This window comes from Symphalangus syndactylus, chromosome 1 (genome assembly GCF_028878055.3).
Source record: "Symphalangus syndactylus isolate Jambi chromosome 1, NHGRI_mSymSyn1-v2.1_pri, whole genome shotgun sequence".
NCBI classification, from domain to species: Eukaryota; Metazoa; Chordata; class Mammalia; order Primates; family Hylobatidae; genus Symphalangus; species Symphalangus syndactylus.
The window spans coordinates 72,856,061-72,874,975 of NC_072423.2; the positions used below are offsets into that span (position 1 = coordinate 72,856,061).

At 38.7% G+C, this 18,915-nt stretch overlaps 1 protein-coding gene across 3 annotated transcripts in view; it reads left to right on the forward strand.

The window, feature by feature from the left end:
• Positions 1 to 18,915, forward strand: part of ARHGAP28 (Rho GTPase activating protein 28) — a 190,883-nt gene that overhangs the window by 162,472 nt on the left and 9,496 nt on the right. For all 3 annotated transcript variants that reach the window (XR_008650200.2, XM_055237940.2, XM_055237955.2), the window contains 4 exons: positions 2,451 to 2,648; positions 2,995 to 3,108; positions 7,412 to 7,468; positions 9,078 to 9,202. Coding sequence is in view for 2 of the 3 variants with exons in the window: in XM_055237940.2 (XP_055093915.1) it covers positions 2,451 to 2,648; positions 2,995 to 3,108; positions 7,412 to 7,468; positions 9,078 to 9,202 (494 nt within the window). In the remaining variant the exon portion in view is untranslated. The remainder of the gene's footprint in view (positions 1 to 2,450; positions 2,649 to 2,994; positions 3,109 to 7,411; positions 7,469 to 9,077; positions 9,203 to 18,915) is intronic.

An 18,915-nucleotide genomic window follows, 5' to 3' on the forward strand; every position in this document is an offset into this window, starting at 1 on the left:
TTTGAGAGACAGAGTTTTGCTTTGTCACCCAGGCTGGAGTGTAGTGGCATGATCACAACTCACTGCAGCGTTGAGTTCCCAGGGCCAGGTGATTCTCCCATCTCAGCCTTCCAAGTAGCTGGGACTACAGGCATGTGCTACCACACCCAGCTCATTTTTTGCAGAGACAGTTTCACCATGTTGCTCAGGCTGGTCTCCAACTCCAGGGCTCAAGTGATCCTCCTGCCTCAGCCTCCCAAAGTGCTGGGATTACAAGTGTGAGCCACCACTCCCGGGCGATATCTTCTTAAACATTTACGTTTCATTCACTCTATTCGTCCCAGAAATGTTGACTGTCCATCCTGTGTCAGGCACTGGGCAAGGTGTTAGGAGTAGGAGAAGAGGCAAAAATGAAGGCTTAAACGGAACAATGTCAGAAGTCAATAAGACCATTATGTAACTTGTAAAATAGACTCTATAATTGCTGGTCCTCAGCTACTCATCTGGTGTACTGAAGTGGAAAGAAAACTCTGATGAGCATCCTCGGGGAGGAATTTGAAATCACTGGTTTAAATTATATTTCCAGCATGTTCACGTTTTTAAATTTGTGAAAATAATTCAATTTAAATAGTTCTAGAATTTCAGAATTTTAGAGATCATCTCATAGAATTTGGTCATTTTACATATTAGGAAAATGAAGCAGAAAAGTGATTTCTCCACTAATATATAATAGAACATTTGATAGAATCATATTCTATAGTTTCATCCCCAATTTTTCTCTCTTTATTTCACATTCATTCTTTGCTGTATGTTGGTAAAAATCAAAGTTTCTCTTGCTCTCTGGATAATCATTCTATATACAACAGGAAATTTGTTTTAAGTACAACAGGTATTTGGAATCTTTGAAATGAAATTGAGATAAGGATGAGTTGAAAAGAGATGGTAATTTTGAGGCCAGTAAACATAATGCTGAAAACAAAGATGGTTCTTAGTGCTGCCTCTTATCAGACATTTCAGTGTGGTAAGGACCTTCCTCCTACACAGCAAAAATATCTATATCAATTATAATATATGTCAGTCATATTATATCCTTGAGGCGAGGAGAGAGATCAGCTATGACATAAAAATGTCCTTTTCTAATATAATTCAATAATTTTTCAAAAACTGAAAAGTTATTAGCTTGTTTTTTGGCTTTGTCTACACAGTATTCTTTTATCAAAAAAAATCCATCTGGTATCAAATATCTGAGTCAAAATGTCATCTACCCTTTCATACAACTGAGGATGCAGCAATTATCAAATAATTCAATACACTTCTAACAAAACAGGTCCCCCCACAACATCACGGGACTGGTGAGGATGTTACACACATGCACTGTCTCTCTCTCTCTCTCTCTCTCATTTTTTATTCTAAATTGTGACTGGAGCTAGGATTGTGGCTGGTGTGGGTTAGAGGTCAAGAACTCTAGCTGAAGAATTGGTTCCCTTCGTTCAGATCCTGGCTCTGCCACTTAAGCTGAGCAAAGCTGCTCAGCCCCTCTCCACCTCGGTCTCTTCATCTTTAAAATAATAATAGTACCTACCTCACAGGGTTTGGAATGATGATGAGTGAATATATATAAAGTACTAAGAGTAACTCCTGGCTCACAGCAAACCTTCGAATGTTAACTATTGTTACTATTTAGTGCTGTTTTTCTCATTGCAAATACTGTACAGTGGAATTCAAACTTGGAAAACTAAAGAGCACTTCTTCTGGGGATTTCAGTCGTCTTGGTGAATTTCTGAAGGTTCTGATAAGTATTTATACTTTGATAGCACAGCAAAGTTGTATTAAGCTTTCTCAATTCTTTATTTTTTTTAATGCTTAGAAGACCTGCACACAAACATTTGCTTTTGGCCAGCTGTCAATTTCAAAGTTGAAAAGCAATAGAAAAATAGCACCCAAAAAGTCAATTTTTTTTATTGTTTAGTTGAGTTTACATTTGGGCTGAGGAATGAGATACTCATGTTGTTTAAATGGATTTTCCTTTCCCTAGGAAATTGTAAATAGTTTTCAACAGCAATGCTTTAAGTTAAGGGTAATTTTCAGAATTACTTTTCTTCCTTCACAGCAAAACTACCTTTCATGTTTATTGAACTGCAGCGTTTTCTCTTCCTGGTTTATATTTAATTTTAACATTTGTGAGACTCTTTTAGGATAAAAGAAAAGAAAATGCAAACCGTATTTATAGAAACTGCAATATAATAAAATCCATTAAAATGGCTACTTTTATGAAGCAGACAGTTGAATATACTGCTCACATTTCTTCTCAGTACTTTTAACCAGTTAGAGGGGAAACATGGTACGTTTAACCATTCTGTACTTCTGACAGTTCTCTGGCAGCAGAGTGAATGGGAATAGAATGAATGGTAGCAATCAGGGGCACCTTTTGACAGTGTACAATTGTATGACACGATGCTGTTTCTTCTTAGGCCCTCATGACGTTCTTCAATAAAGTGATCGCCAATGAATCAAAAAACCGAATGAGTCTTTGGAACATTTCTACAGTGATGGCACCAAACCTTTTCTTCAGTAGAAGCAAACACTCTGATTATGAAGAATTACTGTTAGCAAACACTGCAGCCCACATCATCCGCCTAATGCTTAAGTACCAGAAGATTTTGTGGAAGGTGAGTGACGTAGTGATGACGGGTCCTCCTCAGAAGTCCATGGCCCCAGGAAGCATAAAGCCTCCATGATTGGGCAACTCCCTTGGTCACAGGGAAGAAATATTAGGAGATAACCCCAGGTGGCTGTGACAGCCTTATGCCTTCTGGAAGGGCTACTCTTCAACACAGTTTCCCTTTGAAACAGGGATCCACATAATTTTTTCTAAACTTTATAAGGACAATGCCACCATTCCTGGCTCCAGGATATGGAGTGACTGGGAGGAGTTGCCATGCCTGAAGACAGAATCTGCTAGGGAGGTTGAATTCAAGTGTTTTCCATCCAGTCCAAGCTATTTTTCTTCTCCAGGTTCCATCTTTCTTAATCACTCAAGTAAGAAGAATGAATGAAGCCACGATGCTGTTGAAGAAGCAGCTCCCAAGTGTCAGGAAGCTGCTCAGGAGGAAGACCCTCGAGCGGGAGGTAAGACAGCAAATGAGGCGTGGCGATTGTCCACTGCCTAGATTTGTACTCCTCAAAGGGAGGCACAAAGTAGCTTGACATTTAGAACCAAGCGTTTTATATTCTCAAGGATCAGGGAGTGTTGTAACTATAAACATCATGGAAAGTGGGTCCATAACAGAGTACTGTGGTCTTTGCATCTTGTTGAGAGTTATGTGCTTTTTGGTTAAAGTTCTTGAAATATCTCAGTCAGAAAGATTGTTTGATATCCCACCAGAAAGGCTAAAATGGTTTTCTCAAAAGCTGAAAGTCAACATTTTAGTCCCTGTCAACTTGATTTAAGGGCAATCCAGTATCCAAATGTCTAATACTTGGGAAAAGAGATTTCTTCATTGATTGGTTAGTAAAGGAATAGCTAATCCTTAAATTATTTTGTGCAAATTCATTACATTCCAAGGAATTCAGAGTTTTGTTTTAACACAGTTATTTGTGTGGAGGCACATAATGGAAACAAGTTTTAGAAGAATTATTTTTACTGCCTTTATCTAACTTGAGGGTGATCACAAGTGCCAGACATTGCATTCAACCTTGAGGAGGATGTAGAGATACTTGAAATTTACTTTGCCCTCAAAGGAACATATACCTAATGTGGGAGACAAATGTATATGAGAGCCCCAGGGGCCCAGTAGGGAAGCACCAGGCCAGCTGTGCCAGGGCCATGCAGAGGACAAGGAATGTGCTCTAGCGTGGGAGACTGTGGATGGCTTCATTGAGGATGCAACATTGGAGCTACATTTTTTTTTTTTTTTTGAGACAGAGTCTTGCTCTTCTGCCTCCCAAGTTCAAGTGATTCTCCTGCCTCAGCCTCCCGAATAGCTGGGACTATAGGCATGAGCCACCATGCCCGCCTAATTTTTGTATTTTTAGTAGAGACGGGGTATTTTTAGTACAGTAGGGATTTCACCATGTTAGCCAGGCTGATCTTGAACTCCTGACCTCAGGTGATCCGCCTGACTCAGCCTCCCGAAGTGCTGAGATTACAGATATGAGCCACTGTGTCCTTCCTGGAGCTACATTTCTTTTTATAGAGTTGGAGTCTTGCTCTGTCACCCAGGCTGAAGTGCAGTAGCATGATCATAGTTCACTGCAACCTCGAACTCCTGGGCTCAAGTGATCCTCCTGCCTGAGCCTCTCCAGTAGCTAGGACTACAGATGCATACCACCACACCTGGCTAACTTTAAAAAAAAGTTTTGTAGAGACGGGGGTCTTGCTGTATTGCCCACACTGGTCTTGAACTCGTGGCCTCAAGCGACCCTTCCACTTCGGCCTCCCAAAGTGCTGGGATTACAGATGTGAGCCACTGTGCCTGATTGGAGTTGTATCTTGAAGGATGGATACCACTGTGAAAGGAGGAAGAGAGAAAGTCCAGGGAAAAGGACAGTAAATGCCAAGGCAGTGAGGCAGGAATGAGTGTTGTTGATTTATCATAATCATGATGAAAGACTGTATTCTCTGACTCATGATAGGCAAAGTGACTTCATATCAAGTAGAACCAATACTTTTATTTAGAAATGAAATTTTAAAAAATTTGTTTTAATTGAGAAAAAATCACATAATATAAAGTTCACTATTTTAAGCATTTGAAATGATGCCAATTCAGTGTGTTTGAGTATATTCACGATGTCCTGCAGCGATCTCAGCCCACTGCAGGCTTCACTTGCCAGGTTCAAGCGATTCTCCTGCCTCAGCCTCCCAACTAGCTGGGATTACAGGTGCTTGCCATCATGCCTGGCTAATTTTTTTAATATTTTTAGTAGAGACAGGGTTTCACCATTTCGGCCAGGCTGGTTTTGAACTCCTGACCTCAGGTGATCCACCCGCCTCTGCCTCCCAAAGTGCTGGGATTACAGGAGTGAACCACCACACCTAGCCTGAAGACTTTTTCTAGTAAGTCCAATGTCTGGACGTCCTTAGACAGTTTCTTTAGAAACTATTGCTTTTTCTCCTTGTGTAGGAGCAATATTTCCTTGACTTTTTTTACCTAACGGCTATTTGTTGAAGACTGGACATTTTGAGTATTATAATGTGGCAACTTCGGAAATCAGATTCTTCTCCCTCCTCAGGGTTTGTTGCTTCTGCTTTTGTACCTACTGTTTGTTTGCTTCATGACTTTTCTCCTGAACTGACTTTGTAAAGTCTTTATTCTTTGTTTTGTGTGGCTATGGAAGTCTGTGTTCCATTAGGTTAATGATAACTGATAATTAGACAGAGATTCTCTTAAATGCCTGGAACTAAAAAACCTCCCAGTCTTTGCAGATGAGCAGTGTGTGTGCTGGGGCACACCTTTAGCACTCAGCCAAGCAGTTTCGTACTCTGCCTGAGCCCTTGCTTCCTGCTTGCACAGAGCCTGAGGATCAGCCAGAAGTTTATGTTTTCAGCTGTTTCTCAATCATGTGGCCTTTATATTCTCAAGAATATGTTAAGGCTTTTTACAGCCTTTATTTTCCAAAGCATCTCAGTCTCCAGCCTTGCCTCCCAAGCTTTTTAGTTATCTCTTGTTTTCCTCAATTTCCTCCGATCCACTGCATCAGGCAGCTGTGACAAAAACACTTGCCTGTAAACGTTTTTGACATTACACCCCTTTAGCACCCATCAAGTTCTAAGTTAGGCAAGGTAAAGGCAAGCCTTTTGAGCCAGTCTTTGAGGGAGCCACCAGACAAATGAGAACAAATCATTAGAATTCTTGAGTGAGGTCCATTCTGCTCCCTGCAGTACCCATGCCAGAAATGCAGGCTGTTATTTTCAAGGCTATCACTGAACTGGAGAGCAGGGATGGAAAAGCATAAGTAAAAATGACACACAGCTCTTCCTCTTACTTAAGCACTCCCCTAGTTGAAGCCTTTGGATTTGTATCCAGAATTCTAAGAGTCAATACTGACAGTTTTTGCCAGTTCATCCATTGCTTTTATGGAGGGACAGCCATTTTCACTCTGGAAAACCATAACAGTATAATTAAATGTGTGGAACAGAGGTCAGGTCAGGCCTTGTCAGTTACTACCCATATGAGCCTGGACAAACTACATTCTTTCTTTGAGCCTGAATGTTCTTATCTTATAAATTGGGAGGGAGGACAGATAATGATCTATCTGTTTCATAGAGCTGTCATTAGGATGGACTCACGGGGGGTGTGTGTGTGTGTGTGTAAACTGTACATTGCTATATCAATGTCACTTTAATGTTTTATTGTAAATAGAACCAAGATAGAATGTAAAGGTTATAAATACCATAGAAGCAAACACTTAAAGACAAAGAAATAGTTTTTCTTTCGTACTATTGTACTATATTGCTTTTTGGTTTGTTTGGTTTTTTTTTGAGATGGAGTCTTGCTCTGTCACCCAGGCTGAAGTGCAGTGGTGCAATCTCAGCTCACTGCAACCTCCACATCCTGGGTTCAAGCGATTCTTCTGCCTCAGCCTCCCGAGTAGTTGAGACTACAGGCATGTGCCACCATGCTCAGCTAATTTTTTTGTATTTTTAGTAAAGACGGGGTTTCACCACGTAAGCCAGGATGGTCTAGATCTCCCAATCTCGTTATCTCCCCACCTTGGCCTCCCGAAGTGCTGGGATTACAGGCATGAGCCACTGCGCCCAGCCGCTGTGTTGTGTTTTTAATTTTTAATTTTGATTGGAATAGACAGTTCATTAACAAGTTACAAATTTAGAGGTCAGAAAAGACCATAGCATAAAAATCAGCCACCTCTGACTTCCCCTCCTGGAGACAAATAGTATCACCAACGGCAGGGTGTGTGTACAGGAACATGCAGGTGTATAAACCTTATGAGATGCTCTATCCGCTTACCAGCAAATATCAATGTATGTTCTTTCCCCTTTAACATGAATGTAGCATACAGGAGGCACTGTCCTGCGTCCTGCCTTACTGACTTAACAAATCATGGGGGATTATTTTATATCAGTCCAGAAAGCCAGCACCTTTGCTTCTCTGCTTCTTTTGCGTGCTATTCCACAGACACACAATAAGTTATTTCAGCAATCTCCTATTGGTGAACAGTGTGTGTCTAATCTTTTGCTGTTACAATCTGTGCGTCAGCGAACAAACATCTATATACATTATTGTTCACAAATGAAGTATATTTATAGGATAAATGCATAGATGTGGAGCTGTTGGATTAAAGTGCATATACATTTTATAATTTTATAAATATTGCCAAAATGTTCTCCATAAAGATTGTACCAGTTTACACTTCCAAAAGCAACATATGCGTGTTTTCTCAACATTACTCCTAAAGACTGTGTTTCTTTTAGACTGCAAGCCCCAAGACTTCAAAGGTACTGCAAAAATCACCCTCGGCAAAAAGAATGGTAAGAAAAACAATTTCCTTTCCCTTCCATTAACTCCCTATATAGTCTTCTCTGGCGACATCCACCACATTTATGTATAATGTTGGTCATGAACTGTCCTTCAAACTTGACATTTTCAATGTGGCACATAAAGGAATGGTAGAGGGACCTGACTAGCTGATGATTCAGAATGTGTGCCTCGGCCTCCTATACACAGCTACAATGCTGCGGAAAGTTATAGGAGGAATAAGATTATTGCAATCATTGGTAAGTAATGTCAGAGTGTGCAATGTATTGTATAGGGAGAGGCTTCTGGGGAGCTGGATGAAATAGGACATAGACAATCAAAGGCATACTTTAGGAGTACAGTCTTGGCTGCAATGAGCCTGGGACTTGGCTCCCACCCAGATCCAAATCCCTCGGTATCTTTTCCTGAACTCCTGCTCTCATGGTCCTTGCTGGTAATGTTAGGAGAATACTGTAAGAACTGACTCTGTTCTAAAATATTTTGTGTTAGTTCCCTAGGGCTGCCCTAACAAGGTACCACAAATGAGCTGGCATAAAACAATAGACATTTATGATCCTTTCACAGTTCTTGAGGCTGAAAGTCCAAAATCAGGATGTCAGCAAGCTTGGCGCCTTCTGAATGCTGTGAGAGAAGCACCTGCTTCTTGCCCCTCTCCTCGCTTTTGGCGATACCAGTAATCCTCGGCATTCCTCAGCTGGTCTCAGCCTCCATCTTCACATGGCGTTCTTTCTTGTGTCTCCATGTCTCTTCTCCTCTTATAAGGATGCGAGTCACTTGGAGTAAGGGCACACCCTACTGCAGTTTAAACCTCATATGTAATGGCCTCATCTTAACTAATTACATCTGCAATGACCTATTTCCAAATAAGGTCACGTTTCGAGGTATTGGGGGGTTGGGGCTTCAATTTGTCTTTTGGGAAGACACAGTTCAACCCCTAACATATTTGTTCGGGGTATCAATAGAATATTGATAGAATGTGACTCTAGGGAGTCCATTTATATAAATCGTCTACATCACCATCCTTTGAGAAGGTACAGATTTAAAACAATTAAGAGACACCATCTTTCCCACAGCCACCTACACTGTTCTGCAGTGTTTTCAGCACACTTTGAGAGGTCCCGTTTCAAGTGCCCATGTGGAATTGAATTTGGGCCAGGCATTCATGGCTGCTAACTAAAGAAAGAGGGTATTGGAGAAGCCATATTTTCTAATTGACTCTTAAAATTTTCAAAAGGTTGGTCTCCTTAAAATATATTGAAGTACAGAATTATGCTTAAAGCAGGGTCAGTTAGGAGTTTGTTCAAGAAATGCATAAATAGAAACATTTGATTTTTGTCATAACCCAGTTTTTCCCCCTCATGATTTTAAGTCATTATAGCAAGACCTGACCATGTGCAGTGAAAGTAAAAACCCAGGTTAAGTTTAGTCACGAGTGAGTCTCCTGCCGAGAAAGAAAGTAATGTTCCATTCCGGTTAATGTTGATCATAGTGATGTGTTTTCCTAATTCAGAGTAGCACTGATTTTCATATCACTTAAGTGCATCATTGAGCTGATATTCATCCTAGTTTGACAGACTGTACTGAATTTCTCCTCCTTGGCAGTCTGATGTGCCCGAAGGAGTCATACGGGTCCATGCTCCACTTCTCTCCAAGGTGTCCATGGCCATTCAACTCAACAATCAAACCAAAGCCAAAGACATATTGGCAAAATTTCAATATGAAAACAGGTGAGTCAATGTGAATGAAGGTCTCTGCACAAGAAGGAAAACCTTTATCAGATGAATAACTTTCTAGGCATTTACAAATTTGACATTTTGTAAAATACAGAACCTGTTGCTTTAGGGAGTTGACCAGTGGATTACTAGAATAAAAAGAGAATGAAGTTAGTAGATATATGATTGCTAACAACAAAAGTTGTTTTTCAAAGGAATTTCTAGAAATGGGATTCTTAATAGGTATTGTCTTTCTTGGTAGATTCATTTATTCAGTGAGTTTTACATTTATTTTATTTTATTTTTATTTTATTTTATTTTATTATTTTATTTTATTTATTTTTTGAGATGGAGTTTCACTCTTTTTGCCCAGGCTGGAGTGCAATCACGCAATCTCGGCTCACTGCAACCTCCGCCTCCTGGGTTCAAGTGATTCTCCTGCCTCAGCCTCCTGAGTAGCTGGGATTACAGGCACGCACCACATGCCTGGCTAATATTTTGGTACTTTTAGTAGAGACGAGGTTTCACCATGTTGGCCAGCCTGGTCTCAAACTCCTGACCTCAGGTGATCTGCCCACCTTGGCCTCCCAAAGTGCTGGGATTACAGGCATGAGCCACTGTGCCTGGCCGAGTTTTACCTTTTATTCGAATGAAAATATAGCAAGATCGTTTTGTAGATATCTTGATAGTCCTTCCAGAATAACATTTTCCTAGACTTGCATTGGCTTTAACATGCCTGTATCAGATGGAGATTATGTAATTAAGTGGATACCATAGCTGTTACTTCCCTTAAAACATACTACTAATAATTCTTAGAATCAGAATGATACTTACAAAAATTATTTTTGCAAATCTGCCATGATCACCTTAAAGGGGCACAGATCATGATAATTTTTGTCTGGACATGCTTACTAAAGAATAAACATTTGTCTTCTGGTTTATGAAGGATGAGAAGCACTCATTTATCCATTGTAGAGCATGTATGATTTGCTGTCTCTAGGGAGACTGATGGATGGCCTTAAAATGAAGCATTCCAATCGTGTTGAAAAGAAGTAGCCTTGTTGAGCAAAAAAGCCAATTGTAAGAGTTAACATATTGCATGATTCCATTTATATAACATTTTTGAAATTAAATTTTATTGATGGAGAATAGATTAGTTGCCAGAAGTTGGGAGGGATGATTTGGAAGGGAGATGGTTTTGGTCACTAAAGGCCAACATGAAGGACCCTTATGGTATTGGAACTTGTAGTGCTGGGATCTTGACTGTGGTGGTGGATAACTGACCCTCTATAAAATTCTATTGAAATTAATACACACACACACACAAATGAATATAAGTAAAACTGGGAAATCTGAATAAGATAGGTAGGTTGTATCAATATCAGTATCCTGATTGTAACATTATGCTATAGTTCTGTGAATTGTTACCATTGTGGAAAATGGCAGAATACAAAGAATCTGTCAGTATTCTGTCTTACAACCACATGTAAATCTACAATTATCTCAATAAAAATTTAATTTAAAAGAAAAGTAGCCAGTAAAAGTCATCTATGGTATGAGGTCAGGATGGTAGTTTTTCTACCATCAGGAGAAAAACTTGGGAGATGCGTACACCAAAATCTCAGAAATTAACCACTAAAGTGTGTAGTGGAAGGTAGGGGGTGGAGGAAGGCATAGTGACTGGGAAGGCATGCTGATGGCCTCAGACTTTTTTTTCCCCTTTTGGTATTAGATTATACGGTGTGTTCACTTTGTGAAGATTCATCAAGTTGTCTACTTCTGACTTGTGCATTTTATATATAATATATACATACACACATTAACCCGTTTTCCACTTGCTCCAAGAATACTGCACTGGCAGTGAGCTGCACTTTCCTTCCTAAATGGGAAATGGGCTAAAAAAGAAAGAGAAGAGTAGACAGAGGCCAACAGGAGCCCCAGACATGTATTCCTCTTTGCTATTGGCCTGGACACCTCCACGTAGGCAGTCATATAGAGACTTGAAATATCATTCAAGGAATTTGGGTATCCAATAGACTTCTAGTTACATATACTACGAAACTGACTTTGTACTCTCAAGTGGACCTTTTTTAGAAAGAAAATGTTTCTAATAAAAATATATTAGAACCAGTGACTGCAGATAGACTCAAATCTTTTATAACAACTTGTTCAAAAAATCTTAGTAACTCAGGAATGGAAAACCAAACATATGTTCTCACTTGTAAGTGGGAGCTAAGCTATGAGGATGTAAAGGCATAAGAATGACACCATGGACTTCGGGGACTCAAGGGCAAAAGGGGGAAGAGGGTGAGGGATAAAAGACTACAAATTGGGTTCAGTGTATACTGCTTGGGAGATGAGTACACCAAAATCTCAGAAATTACCACTACATGATTTACTCATGTAACCAAATACGTGTTCCCAAAAAAACCTATGGAAACAAAAAGCTTTTAAAATAATAATAATTTTTTAAAAATCTTGCCCTATCCATTCTCTTTACTTGTTAGAACTATGGCCTATTTCAGTTTCAGTGTTGTAAACTGGCCCCAATTTTGCATCTTTCACTAGAGGCTTATTTCTGACTGCCTACTCAGACCCCCGTGTGTTTAAGTTAAAAAAGGAGGAAGAAGCCCCATTCCTTCCAGGTAACTCTCCCTTACAACTAGAAAACCCTGGATAGTAACACAACAGAAAGCAGAGAAAGACTCTGAAAGGTGGAAAGAAGAGGCCTTGAGAAATGACACGGTGGTGAGTTCTGGGAGTTTTCTTATCACCTGCCACGTATCCCAGACAGAGCACTGCGGAAACTTCCAACCTGCAACTGACAACAGGCACAGATGAAAAAGAGCTCTAAGGAAAGCCTAGCCAAAGGATTAGGTAAAGGGGTGGCCTAACCACAGAAAACCTTTCTGGCAATATCTGCCCTACTCCAGCCAAACACCAATAAATAAAACACGCCACCGCCCCATGGTTTCAGTGGATCCAAGCAAGGAATGGATCTGCCATCTACCACCTGCCACCTAACACAACCAGGTGGGTGGTCTGATTCCAAACCAGGGTGGTGTCTGCAGGGTCCTGCAGTGAGCTAAGTTTTCACCTTCACCCAGCAGCAATGAACAGCAGCAGTGAGGCAGTGCAAGGCACGCCATTTAGCACAAATGTCAGTAAGGCCCTGAGGGAGCTGAGCCTCTTCCCCCAACCATATGAGCAAAACTGAACAAGGCAGGCCAAATCAGAGGTTCCTGGTGCCCTTACTAGTATCAGTCAGCCCCAGCGGGGAGCTGATCCTCCACCTGACACCTGGTGGAAAGGGTTAAGATGTGGCAACAATTGACACTCTGCTTCCTCCCCTCCTCTTTTCTGGTGTCAGTGGGGCCCAGTGAGGAGCTGAGCTTCACCTTCAGCCTGCAGCAACAAGGCAGTATTAGCTTCTGTTTTCCCCCACCCTGGTGGCAGCAGAGCCCAGCAGGGAGCTGATCTTACACTCCCAATTGGAGGCAATGAGGCAGAGCCAGTTGGTATCCTGCTTTCAAAGGGCCCAGCAAGAAGCTGAACATACCTGCCCACCCTGACCTTGTGCTAAACCTCAACAGGAAGACTACATGCCAAAAAATGAAAACTAAATAAGCCCCAGAGTCTCATCATATCATATCCAAAATGTTCACAATACAACCCAAAATCACTCATTAAAGCAAAATCACAACACGAATGAGAAAAAACAAACCACGAAGTCAACACTAAACTAAATCAAATTTTAGAATTTTCTGACAAGAATTTTATAGCAACTATCACAAAAAATACTTCCACAAGCAATTATGAATTCTCCTGAAACAAATGAAAAAGTAGAAAATATCAGCAAAGAAATAAATGTTCTTTAAAAATACAACAAATGGAAATTTACAGAACTGAAAAATGCAAAAACTGAAGTAAAAAACTTGCTGAATGGGCTCAGTAGTAGGGTGAAGATAACAGAGGATAGAATTAGCAAACTTGATGACATGTCAATAGAGTTTATCGATTATGAACAACAGAGAGGAAATAAACCGGGAAAAAAAAATGAACACAGCCTCAGGGACCTACAGGAGTCTAACAAGTGAGCTAAATATCATACGATCAGAGTCCCAAAATGAAAGGAAATACAGAGTGAGACTGAAAGAATATTTGAATAAATAATAATGAAATACATCCCCAATTATGAAAAGGCATCAAACTACATCTTCAAGAAATTGAGTGAACCCAAATGGGATAAACCAAATCTAAACCAAAATAGTATGATTAAACTTGTAAAAATTAAAGACAAAAATCCTTGAAATAATCCAGAGAGAAATGATGTTTTTAATATGAGGACACCAATTCAAATTATAGCAGACTTCTCTTCGGAAGCCATGAAGGCTGGAAGGAAGTGGCATAACATTTGTCAAGTACTTAAAGGAAAGAACTGTCAACTGTGAATTCTATATTCAGCAAAAATGTCCTTCTAGAAATGAGGGGGAAATAAAGGCATTCTCAGATGAAGGAAAACTAAGAGATTTGTTGCTAACAAACTGACCTATAAAGGATGACTGAAGAAAGTTCTAGAACAGAAAGGAAATTGTAACAAGGCTTAGAACATCAGAAAGGAGAGGAGAACAGCAGAATGGGTACAAACAGGGCTATAAACTATCCTACTTGTCATGCATTTTTTAAATCACATTTGATGAGAGAAGCAAAAATTACATCATCTGATACATTGCTCAGTGTATGTAGAGGACACACTTAAGACTATTACATTTTAAAATGGTGGTGCACCCCCACTCCCTAAATGTGGTCTATGCAGAGTGACTTCCTTCCAAATAATAGTGTGTAAAAATGGAAAAAGCAACTGTACAGCCAAGAAATCTGACCTCAGTTAGGTGATTGGATTAATATTAACAGTGATGATTCAAGTTGATAGTATGTTGATAGTATCAAGGTACACCCTTGATATGATAAAAAAAAAAAAAAAAGCCGTTTATCTCTGTGGTCTTCCTCCCAAGAACACGTAATTCCAATCTAAACATGAGAAAAACATTAGAAAAATCCCAATTGAGGAACATTCTACAAAATATCTGAGCAGTACTCCTTGAAACTGTTCAGGTCATCAAAACTAAGGCAACTATGATAAATAATCAGAGCAGTCTAAGGAGACCCTACTACTATCTTAGTTTCCCAGTGCTGCCATAACAAATTACCACAAATCGGGTAGCTTAAAAGGTGGAGATGTATTCTCTCACAGTTCAGGAGTCCAGAAGTCTGAAATAAAGATGTCAGCAGGGTTGATTCCTTCTAAAAGCTCAGCGGGAGAAACTCTGCCATGCCTCCCGCATAACTTTTGGTGGTTGCCAGCAATCTTGGCATTCCATGGCTCGAGACATATCATTTCAATCTCTTCTCCCATCTTCACATCATCTTTACTCATTTTAGGTGCCCCCTAAATCCAGGATGATTTAGTCTCACAATCTTTAACTAATTACATCTGCAAATATGCTATTTCCAAATAAGGTCAGATTATGAAATTCAGAGTGGGCGTGAATTTTGGGGGACACTGTTCAGCACCATACAATTACTAAATGTAATGTGAAATTCTGGATAGGATCCTTGAACAGAAAATGAACATTAGGTTAAAATGAAGGTAATCTGAATAAAGTATGGACTTTAGTTAATAATAATGTATCAATATTGGTTCATTAATTGTAACAAATGTACTATATTAATATTAGATGTTTATAATGAGGGAACAGTGTGGGGCATATGGGATCTGCCTATACCATTTTCATAGTTTTTCTGTAAATCTAAAAGTTCTAAAATTAAATATTTATTTTAAAATTGTTTCTAGGATCCTACCAGTTTTTTTAAAACCACCACTTTTCAATGGTAAAATAATTTCAGAGTAAAATAGGTAAAATTTAGTTATGCTAGAATATCAGGATTATCTTTCTATTTTAAAAATGAGATCTATGCATACATCAGTGGTCCTCCTTTAACTTATGTGATTTTGAATTCAAAGAACTGATAAGAAATAGAACTATCACACTCATCTGAATGGCTACTATCTTAAAAAAAATAAAAATAAAATTAAGTGCTGACGAGGATGAGAAGAAATCAGAAATCTTGTGCACCACTGGTGGGAAGTGGGAATGTAAAATGCTACAGCCACTGTAGAAAACAGTATGGTAATTCCTCAAAACATGACAAATAGAGTTACCATATGATCCAACAATTCCACCTATGGGTACATGGCCAAAAAATTGAAAGCAGGGGCTCATGGAGACATTTTACTCTCATGTTCACAGCATTATTCACAATAGTTAAAACATGGAAGCATCCCAAGTATTCATCAACAGATGAACGGATAAGCAAAATATGGTATATACATATAATGAAATACGATTCTGCCATAAAAAGGAAAGAAATTCTGACATATGCTACGACATGGATGACTGAAGACATTATGCTGATGAAATAAGCCAGTCACAAAAGGATAAACACTGTGTGACTCCACTTAAGTTATGGTTAGAATCATAGAGACAGAATAGAATGGTGGTTGCTAGGTCCTAAGAGGAAGGGGAAAATGGGGAATTATTATTTAATAGTCATACAGTTTCAGTTTTACAGATAAAAAGAGTTCTGAAAACAGATGCTGGTTATGGTTGTACAACATTATGAATATATTTAATACCACTAAACTATACACTTAAAAACTGCTAATATGATACATTTTGTTATATGTATTTTACTATGATAGAAATATAAAAACTTTTAAAGGGATAAATACAATTAATGTTTTAAGTGTGAGGATAAAGAGAACTAATGAAAGTACACATCATTTATTAGTAAAACATCAATACCAGTAAACTGCAATAAGTTACACATGTACTGTAATATCCAGAGAAACCACAAGCAAAGCCATACAAAGCAATATACTCAAAAATTCTGTAAATAAAACAAGATAGAATCCAGAAAGATAGGCTGGGCACGATGACTCATGCCTGTAATTCCAGCACTTTGGGAGGCCGAGGCGGGTGCATCACGAGGTCAGGAATTCGAGATCAGCCTGGCCAACATGTTGAAATGCTGTCTCTACTAAAAGTACAAAAATTAGCTGGGCGTGGTGGTGGGTTCCTGTAATCCCAGCTACTCGGAGGCTGAGGCAGAGAACTGCTTGAATCCAGGAGGCGGAGGTTGCAGTGAGCCAAGATCACGCCACTGCACTCCAGCCTGGGTGACAGAGTAAGACTCCATCTCAAAAAAAAAAAAAAAAAAAAAAAAAGAATCCAGAAAGATAGACCAAATCCTGGGCCGTAAAACAAACCTCAACAAATTTCAAATAATTGAAATCATACAAAGCATCTTCTCTGACTATAAAGGTATCAAAAACTAGATATCAGTAACAGAAGGAGAACATGAAAACCTCCAAACACTTTAAAACTAAACCAGATACTTCTAGATAATCTGCAGGTCAAAGAGGAAGTCTTAAGCAAAATAAAAAAGAATACCTAGAATGAAAGTAAAACTGTAACATATAAAATTATGTGATGGCTGGGCACAGTGGCTCACGCCTGTAATCCTAGCACTTTGGGAGACTGAGGCAGGCGGAATACCTGAGGTCAGAAGTTCAAGACCAGCCTGGCCAACACGGCGAACCCTCATCTCTAGTAAAAATACAAAAATTAGCCAGGCGTGGTGCCAGGCACCTGTAATCTCAGCTACTCAGGTGGCTGAGGCAGGAGAATCGCTTGAACCCTGGAGGCAGAGTTTGCAGTGAGCCAAAACCACACCACTGCACTCCAGCCTAGGTGACAGAGTGAGACTCGGTCTCAAAATGAATACATAAATAAAATTTTAAAAATAAAATTATGTGGGATACAGCTAAAGCTGTGCTGAGAGAAAAATTTATAGTAGTAAATGCTTATGATAGAAATGAAAGATCTCAAATCAACTGTCCAAGTTCCTACCTCTAAAAACTACAAAAATAAGAGAAAAATATACCTAAAGCAACCAGAAGGAAAAATTAATAAAGATAAGCAGAAATAAGTGAAATTAAAAACAGGAAAATGATAAAGAAGATCAGTGAAACAAAAAGTTGGTTCTTTTAAAAAACAATAAAATTGATAAACTCCTAGAAAGACTAACAAAAAGGATGACACGAATCAAGAATATCAAAAATAGGATGGGATATCACTAATATAGTACTTCCATTAAAGGGATAAAAAGGACTACTGTAACAACTTTATAGCTAATACATTCAAAAACTTAGAATGGACCAATTCCTCAAAAGCCACTAATTACCAAAATACAACCAAAATGAAATTGACTAACTGAATAGTGCTATAGCCATTAAATAAATTGAATCTATAATTTTAAAGTTTTTAAAACCTCTCCAAGCCCAGATGGTTTCGCTGGAGAATTATAGCAAACATTTAAAGAATTAACACTAATCTAGAACAATCTTTTCCAGAAAACAGAAGAAGGAGGAATACTCCCTAACTCATTTTATGAGGGTTGTATTAATACCCTGATACCAAAAAAAAGGCGATGTAAAAAAACAAACGAAAGCCCTACAGACCAATATCTCTCATAAATTTAGAATTTAAAAATTATCAGCAAAATAGCGATTCTAACCCAGCATTTATTAAAAGAATTATACACCATAAACCAACTGGGACTTTTTTTCAGGCATGCAAGGTTGATTTAACATTAAAAAATCAATCAATGTAATTAGCCATATCAACAGGAGAAACCATCTAGTCATCTCAATTGCTACAGAAAAAAGCCTTTGACAAAATCCGACACCGAGTCATGATAAAAACTCTCAGCAAACTAGGAAAAGAGGAGAACTTACTCAACTTGATAAAGATTATCTACAAAACCTACAGCTAACATCATCCTTAACAACGAAGGATTGAATGCTTTCCCTCTAAGAGCATGAATAAGGATGCCCAATTTCATCAATCTCATTCAACATACTACTGGAATATTAAGTCACTGTAGTAAGGGAAAGAAAAGAAATGGGAGGCATACAGGTTATAAAGGAAGAAATAAAACTGTCTCTGTTTGCAGATAACCTAATTATCTACATATAAAATTTCATAAAAGTTTAAAAAGACCTAGAACTAATAAGTCAGTTCAGTAGGATCACAGGATACAAGATTAACACACAAAAATCAATCACATTGGAACATGTGGAAACCAAATTTAAAACCAAAAGTAAAAACACAATACCCTTTACAGTCACTCTAAATACTTAAGTATAAACTTAAGTAAACCTTTACAGGATCTATATGCTGAAAATTACAAAATGCTGGTGAAAGAAATGAAAGAAGACCTAAAGAAATGGAGAGACATATCATTTTCATGGCTTGGAAGATAACACAGTAAAGATACCAATTCTCCCCAAATTGATCTATGAGTTTAATGCCATTCCTGTCAAAATTCCAGCTAGATACTTTGCAAACATGCACAAGCTTATTCTAAAAATATATATGGAAAAGCACAGGTGCTAGAATAACTAAAATGATATTGAAAAAGAAGAATAAAGTAGGAGGAATCACTTTACTAGATATTAAGGCCCATTATATAAAAGGTAATCAAGATAGTATGGTATTAGTGGAGGGATAGACACTTAGATCAATGGAATAGAATAGAGAACCCAGAAATTTACCTACGCAAATAGGCCCATCTGATTTTTAAAAGATTTTTATTGTAAACTA